At 45.5% G+C, this 8,043-nt stretch overlaps 1 protein-coding gene across 3 annotated transcripts; it reads right to left on the bottom strand.

The window, feature by feature from the left end:
• Positions 1-1,183: 1,183 nt before the first annotated feature.
• LOC121532695 (eukaryotic peptide chain release factor subunit 1) lies at positions 1,184-7,679 on the bottom strand. Of its 3 annotated transcripts, none has more exons than XM_041838479.2 (11): positions 7,450-7,679; positions 6,983-7,094; positions 4,140-4,315; positions 3,844-3,983; positions 3,594-3,732; positions 3,292-3,482; positions 2,994-3,123; positions 2,592-2,765; positions 2,409-2,473; positions 2,073-2,220; positions 1,184-1,881 (listed from the first exon to the last, which is right to left on the bottom strand). In XM_041838479.2, the coding sequence occupies exons 2-11, from the start codon at positions 7,066-7,068 to the stop codon at positions 1,799-1,801; spliced, it is 1,332 nt and encodes a 443-aa protein (XP_041694413.1). In that variant the 5' UTR covers positions 7,069-7,094; positions 7,450-7,679; the 3' UTR covers positions 1,184-1,798. The 3 variants fall into 3 exon arrangements, with proteins under 3 accessions (XP_041694413.1, XP_041694418.1, XP_041694425.1); XM_041838484.2 differs by having other exon boundaries at positions 7,454-7,679; XM_041838491.1 differs by lacking the exon at positions 7,450-7,679 and adding an exon at positions 7,169-7,431.
• Positions 7,680-8,043: the final 364 nt, after the last annotated feature.

Genomic DNA, 8,043 nt, shown 5'->3' with positions numbered 1-8,043 from the left:
AGCTTATTTCTCTCCAATTTTATGCACAAATGTGTTTACATCCGTCAGTGAGCATTTCTCCTTTGCCAAGATATTCCATCCACTTGACAGGTGTGGCATATCAAGAAGCTGATTAAACAGCATGCTCATTACACGGGTGCACCTTATGCTGAGGAAAGTAAAAGGCCACTAAAATGTGCAGTTTCGTCACGCAACACAATGCTACAGATGTCTCAAGTTTTGAGGGAACATGCAATTGGCATGCTGACTGCAGGAATAACCACCAGAGCTGTTGCCAGAGAATTGAATGTTCATTTCTCTACCATAAGCCGCCTCCGTCACAACCCGCAGACCACGTGTATGGCACGCGGTTTGCTTTTGTCCATGTTGTGAACGGAGTGCCCCATTGTGGCGGTGGGGTTATGGTATGGGCAGGCATAAGCTACGGACAACGAACACAATTGCATTTTATCGATGGCAATTTGAATGCAGAGATACTGTGACGAGATCCGGAGGCCCATTGTCGTGCCATTCATCCGTCGCCATCACCCCATGTTTCAGAATGATAATGCACAGCTGCATGACGCAAGGATCCGTACACAATTCCCGGAAGTTGAAAATGTCCCAGTTCTTCCATGGCCTGCATACTCACCAGACATGTCACCCATTAAGCATGTTTGGGATTCTCTGGATAGACATGTACAACATTGTGTTACAGTTCCTGCCAATATCCAGTAACTTCACACAGCCATTGAAGCGGAGTGGGACAACATTCCACAGCGCACAATCAACAGCCTGATCAAACTCTATGCGAAGGAGATGTCACACTGCATGAGGCAAATAGTGGTCACTCCAGATACTGACCGGTTTTCTGATCCACACCGCTGTTTTTTACAGATGCATCTCTGTATTCCCAGTCATGTGAAATCCATAGATTAGGGCTTAACTCATTTATTTCAATTGACTTATTTCCTTATATGAACTGTAGCTTAGTAAAAATCTTTCAAATTGTTGCATGTTGCGTTTATATTTTTGTTCAGTATAAAATACATGCACAGTATGGCATATAAACAATTCAGACATGTTCCACTGCTTATGGGTCAAATAAACATTTTCATAAAGTGGGGGAGCAGGTAGAGCCAGCTCCTCTGGGAACGACAGATACTCCACATGATTGAGACCACAGCGGATGAGGAGGTAGCAATGGTTTTCAGCAGTTCAAATTTAATACCCCCCCTCCCCCTCTACAGAAACCCAGGTAAAAAATAAAATTCTACAGCAGCAGTTACCAGTAAAAAAAATGAAATGCAAAAAAATTATAAAAAGCATTAAGGGGGGGAATAGGAGGAGGGCGGGCAAGGACCCGATGAGGGGAAGAAATATATGTTCTATATGCGAGGATTGAGTCCAAAGTCTTAATCGGACGGGGGGTCAGTGAGCGAGGATTGCTGGGAACTTCCTGTTGTGTTCATTCAAAATGGAGGGGAGAAAAATAAACAAACAAAGGATTTGAGTCAAGGTCAATCCAACCAGGGGAAGGAACCAGCACTCTAAGGCAGGGATTCATTCAGGAAGGGTTTTGTCCCTCTCTGGATTGAAAGAAAATCTCACTCCTCTTCAGCTTGTGTGAGCGTTAGTGGAAATGTGTATGTATGGGTACATGTGTGCGTGTTTGAAATTGAATGCACTGTATGTCTGTCTATATGGTCAATTCGGCTCCCCCTTTCACTTGCTGAAAAAAAGGTGGCATTTTTCTATCCTTATTTCGTCATTCTTCAGCTTTTTTTCCTTCTTTCTCCCCTATTCAGTCCCTGACTACCTAGTAGTCATCTAAATCAAAAAACTCGTCGTCCTCTGCCTGGTAATCTATGGCCTGGAAATCCACCCTGTACCGCAAGCATCCTGAAAGCGAGAAATAAAGAAAAAGTCAATTATCTAGATAAAGACTGTTGCGGGACTGAAGAGTCTTTACTAATATTAGGTTTATGAAGTTGATCTCATGCTAACATGCTGTGAACTACCACCACAACATGACCATAACAAAGACACCCATGTTATAATCCTATAACAACAACTGGTTGATGTGGACTCACCCCCGATGCCTCCGAAGCCCTTGACAAACTGAGACCCCTCCTGACTCTTGTCTGTGACGATCTCCAGCGTGGCTCCAAACTTCTTGTAGTTGTTGGCAAACCACTCCAGCAGAGGCATGCTCTCAATCAGCTCGTGGTCCTGCCCCGTCTGTGAACATGCGAGCACGCGCACACACACACACACCAAATGGACAGGTTTGAGAGCAAAGAAATGTTAACAAGTCAACACCAAAAATTAAACCACCCGAATGGGTTCAGGGACAGAAAGTGTTGTCAAGGCAACCGCTATGTGTGTGTACCTGCGTGTGAGAACAAGGGATAGAGAACAGGGCTTACCTCCTTGTCTGTGAAGTGGGACTTGTCTTTCTCCTGCTCGGGTGTTAAATAAAGAGTCTTCTCATCTGAAACACAAAGCACAATGAAGACAGGGAATGAGAAACCATGTGTGTAGCGTTCTCTTCTCAGTTCTACTTCATGGTGCCAGAGGATATACTGCACATGGGGAGTGCGTGTGTGTACCGTTCTCTGTTCCGATGCTCTCAGCCCCGTGCAGGCGAAGGATGTAGCGCATGGTGTCTAGGTTCTCATAGACGATGAGGATCTCCACAGCCCCCATCTCCAGGGCTTTGAGTGTGTCCTCCACCCCGAAACAGTACTTCCCTGTGTCCTGACTGATCTCATCAAAGTACCGTCCTGCAGAGCGCGAGCGAGCAAGAATGGAGGAGAAGAGAGGAATAAAGGGTCCAAGAAATTGTTTTAGTGATTGGGGATGGAGAAAGGGAAGCAATCATCATCACACTAATTATCATGACCATTCACAAGGAAACAATCTGCACTAACCCTAACAAAAACAGCTAACACAAACAGACACACATTCGCTGGGATAACCCAAAATCTAACCTCAACGTGCCACAAACAGACCTATGAGCTTCTTTTCCTGGATGAACTTGACGTTAGAGAGGACCTCTGCCGACAGCTCGATGGCCTGGTTGAAGCCATTCTCCCCTCCGTACGAGATGTCCACCAGCTTCAGAATCTTCGCCTGTAACCTCTGCACACACACAACAGGGGTTAGTGTGCCGTGAAATGCTTGATTCACTCAGAATCAGAAAATCACAGAGGGATTACACCAAAAGCATCAGCCCGACAAAGGATTAACTGATCACAGTAAGGATTAATGCAGCATAAACCATGGATTATCTCAACCACACACACTTACAGGGTCGAACATGTCGGACTGGCTGAGCTCAGTCTTGAAGTCGGCAGACCCTGCTAGGACCATTCCGGCCACGTTGACCTTGTCGTTGGCCACATAGAGCTGGACAGCTGTCTCAGCCACCTTCCTCACATAGTTGTGTCTCTTCTCCATCCTCAGACGGGCAAAGCGCAGAGCAGACTGACCTCCTCTGCCTGAGAGAGAAATTGTAGTGACTAAAGGGTATTGATGGGGAATAACATCTGTAATGTTCTTGTTCTTATGTCTGCGTGTATGTGTGTCTGTGTGAGATGTGCGGAGCGTACCGTGTTTCTTGGGCAAGTCCACAGTGAACTTGTGCAGCACCTCTCTAGTGTTCCCCTGCAGCGTCCCGAAGAGAGCCCCGCTACCGTCTATCACTATGAAGCCAAACTTACTGTCATCAGACAGCAGGGCCGTCAACGCCTGGAGAGAGAGAGAGAGAGAGAAAGACAGAGGGCATTTCCATTACAGTAGAGACAATTAGACACTAGTGACAACATGCGACAGACAGACATACATTAGTTGAGCTCCTACCTCAGTGTGGAACTTGTTGTCACAGAGGTACAGGGAGGTGTTGATGGGTTTAAAAGGCTCAAAGTCAATGTTGACTTTCTTCTCTTTGCCCTCGTCTGTCACGATGGTTCCACAGTACACCACCAGGCCATTAGGGGGCACTGCAGGAGAGACACAGGGCTTTTCAGTCAACACAGGCAAGACCCAGTGACCCATAGTAAATACACACAACAAAGAACAGACTGACCCTTGCTGTAGCTTTGGAGTCTGCTATGAGGAGGTCAAGGCTCCAAGCACACACAATGACAGTCACTCACCCTTGTTGTATAGTTTTAGTCTCTGCTGTACAGAGGTGATGGCCCCGAGCACAGAGAGCCTGTTGACTCTGCTCTTGATGTTGGAGGCCGTGCCAAACTCATCAGCCAACATCTTGGCCACTCTGGAGATCTGGTCCTTAGGGGGGATGATCAGCGAGATCATACTAGTTCCATTACTGAGGAGAGAGGGAGAGATGGTTAGACACAACATAAACACACACATTCACAGTCTGTGTAAATAATACTGTCTTAGTCATATCTCAATCTCTGAAAGAAAGGAATACGCTTCCACAATCAAAACAAATCTTCCACCCATCAGCCCCCTCCAATCATTCTCTAATATTACCTGACCCATTTCTACCTTTGTGTGACACAGACACCCTTAAACATTGACAATATCTGACACCATTGGCCACCAAACATTACCTTCCCAGTTTCCACTATCTGAAAGGTGAGGGAGGGGGGCACAGTTTTCATACCGAACAACAAGCTCTGTCCTTGACACCAAAGACTGCGCTGAAGTTCCACTGAGCCACATTGTCTGCATTCACTATACACGCTGACGCTGCATACACACAGGTAGCTAGCTGGCTTGTGATTATAGGTCAAATGGTCAACCTTGCAGGGATGTAACTCAGTTGGTAGAGCACGGTGTTTGCAACGCCAGGGTTGTGGGTTCGATTCCCACCGGGGGTCAGTATGAAAAAAAATAAAATAATGTATCACTCACTAACTGTAAGTCGCTCTGGATAAGAGCGTCTGCTAAATGACTAAAATTTAAATGTAATGTAACGCTAGCAGAGGACAGTCGATTCTGCATCAGTGGACAACAAGAATACTTCGGGGGCAAAGCAGTCCCCTTTGCCTAGTCCAGGGGCGGTGTGTTCAATAGGGCGATATGGGCGACGCACTGCCAAACGGGAAAAGGAAGGGATTTTTTTTCTAATCAATTATATCACGGCAACAGTAGTTATCAGTGTTGTAATCTAGACGTCTGATCTGCCACAGTGCCACTAAATGTCCAATCAGGCTAAAGTCGTGCTTCAAATGCCCCCCCTTTTTGGGGCGATTTCAGTCAGGTTGAAAATCGCCCAGAAGTCTGTCATAGACTCCCATGTAAAATCTATTTTTTTCAAATATCAGAGCTTTCAATACAATCTCTATGGGTTTCTGAGGGCTTGCACTTACGCGCTTTCGTCATACGTAACATAACCATGAACGTAACTAAGAAAAGAGCGGGTAGCCTCGTCAATCAATTCACTACTACTATCAAAATGGCTAGGCTTCAGTGCAACTCGATTGTGTCTTTGAAAGAAGTTCCTTTTTGTCGGCGAACAAATGAAGATAAATTGGCAACGAAACAATTAGGACCTCCCAGACCAAATTTAATAATTCAACAGGTTTCTACTAAAGGGGGGAAGTCCTACACCCGAGGATTTTCCAAAAAATTGGTACGAACGAAAAACCTGGCTAGCAGGCTGCGATGTAGCTAATGCAGTCTTCTGCTACCCCCTGCTTACTCTTTCACCCTGAAGGCGGCACGGCAGACAGCACCGCTTGGACAGCGACTGGTGTGTAACGGACATGCACCATCTTTCAGGAAAGATTAAGAAACATGAGCTGTCAAAGACCCACATGGATAGCTGTTTGAGATTGTCTGCTTTGGGGAGAGTGAACATTCCCACTCAACTGGATGAGGGATACAGGCTAGCTGTCCGCCGCCACAACGATGAGGTTAGTGTTGATAATCACAAGTTTACTGGAGAACTGAAACTGACAAGGCTGACAAGATAGGACCCTTTTGTCCATTGTTATTGGATAGGAACAGAACTTATAACCAGCTCCTGACCTAAATAGATCTTAGCACAACATTTTACTCAACATATCATATTCCATATTCACTATAACAAATATATTTACTACGACATTAGCAAGAACCGCCACATCCTCAGCCGGCTAATCCAGTGTGTGAAGTTTTGCGGAGTGTTTGAGTTAGCTTTGCGAGGCAAAGATGAAACTGAGGGCTCCACCAACCCTGGTAAGCCAACACTTTTGAGATCAGTCAATAAATGCTTCTGGTATTGACTTATATGCTGCCCCTGTCTTCATGTTGTTGCTGGACATATATTTTTAAAAATGTGTGTAGGTCACCTAAATCATCAGAAAAATTGCCCCCCCTGAGAATTTTTTCAGGAGCCGCCACTGGCCTAGTCACATCCGAAGGAAGCCACGTAGCTATCTCTGTCAACTACTTATCTAAATGAATATGGATGACCGCTTGTTAACTAAAGTTACACATTGTCACCAAAGGAAGAATAGGACGCGGCAATTGACTGTTGCTTGCTACTCAGAGTATAGATTTAAGCTTTCCACTCCCAAATAGAAGACATGCTCAATGCCATATGTTGATAGCAAGCCAACGTCGCTACTAACTGCTAAGTCTATCGCAGCATATGGGAACATACCGGAGTCAATGTGATAACCGCACCAACACGCTGTTAATCTAGACCCCATCCACGGAAGCCGGCGTTTTCAGCTAGGTAACGTTAGCTAACAACATGTAACTAACTAGTTAAGCCGGACATCAGCACATACAAACAACCGAGCTAGGTACAAATAACACGGCAATCACCATAATAATTATACGATCAACATCGAATACTGGTGGCACCTAACGTTAATTACAATGTTGGCTGTGTTAGCAAGCTAACCGGCTACCATAGCTAAACTACCACTCCCAAATTCGGCCTCACTAATCCAGCTATTATCACACGGTCCATTCACTTCGGCATATCGACACCCAGGCAGACACATTATGCATACACCGGTATTCAACCACTTACCCACGGGCAGCTTCCAAACTTTTAATCAGTTTCTTGATTTTCCATATCTCCACGTTCCTGTCTGCCGCGTTAGGGTCGTCCGCCATCTTTCCTGCTGTAATCGCTTCAGCACCTGAAAGAGAAGAACATCATCTAGCTGGCTAACGTTACATCGGATTTTAGGTTGCCAAGGTGACAGTTGTGTACCTCTCTGAGCTACAAGCGGGTGTCGGAGAGGGACCTGGACCAGCAGTGGTCGACCTACCGGGAGGAAGAAGACTATACCCCCGCTTGCTGTGTCAGCAAAGTGCGCGGAAAAACTAGGCCTACACACTCTTCCCAGGCTCTAGTGTCCAACCTATTCGTTATCTAACGTCGCAACCCGACCTAGTTTCGCCTCGCTTCGTCGAGAAACCGTTAAAATCTTCAACTGTCAACCCGTTCCACCCGACACCTTGCATTTACAAACATAACCGATGACACCGTACCTGCCTCGGGCAACGCCGCTCCGGTCTCTTCGCTGCGGCTGCCGCGCTAGCTGAATCGGTAGTCGGTGAAATGACGATGCCTTTCCTGCCGGTTCCTCTCCACAGGCTTCGCGTGGTGCGATGAGGCTCACATGTGGGAGGTTATTTCGTTTATTCTCACTTCCTGGAAACCGCGTTGAAACGGTGAGTTACTTAGTTGGTTGGTCAAAACTCCATGTTGATCATGGATATCTTCACGGTAATTGGAGTGATGAACTATCATACGAAAATGGGCGGGGATATCTCAAAATGTTTAATGTGGGATTTGTAGTCAAAATTATATTTTATGACTAATCACAACTTGAAGTTCTCCTGAACTTCTGTAGTGACTAGGATGGAGAAAAAACATTAGCTAGTTAAGCAATGTCATGAAATGAAAATATCCATCAGTCATAATATGGTCAGTTTTTTATTTTTTTATTTTATTTTTTATTTATTTCACCTTTATTTAACCAGGTAAACCAGTTGAGAACAAGTTCTCATTTACAACTGCGACCTGGCCAAGATAAAGCAAAGCAGTGCGATAAAAACAACAACACAGAGTTACATATGGGG

Source organism: Coregonus clupeaformis, chromosome 2, assembly GCF_020615455.1.
Source record: "Coregonus clupeaformis isolate EN_2021a chromosome 2, ASM2061545v1, whole genome shotgun sequence".
Taxonomy (NCBI): Eukaryota; Metazoa; Chordata; class Actinopteri; order Salmoniformes; family Salmonidae; genus Coregonus; species Coregonus clupeaformis.
This window is presented reverse-complemented; position numbering and strand designations above follow the sequence as displayed.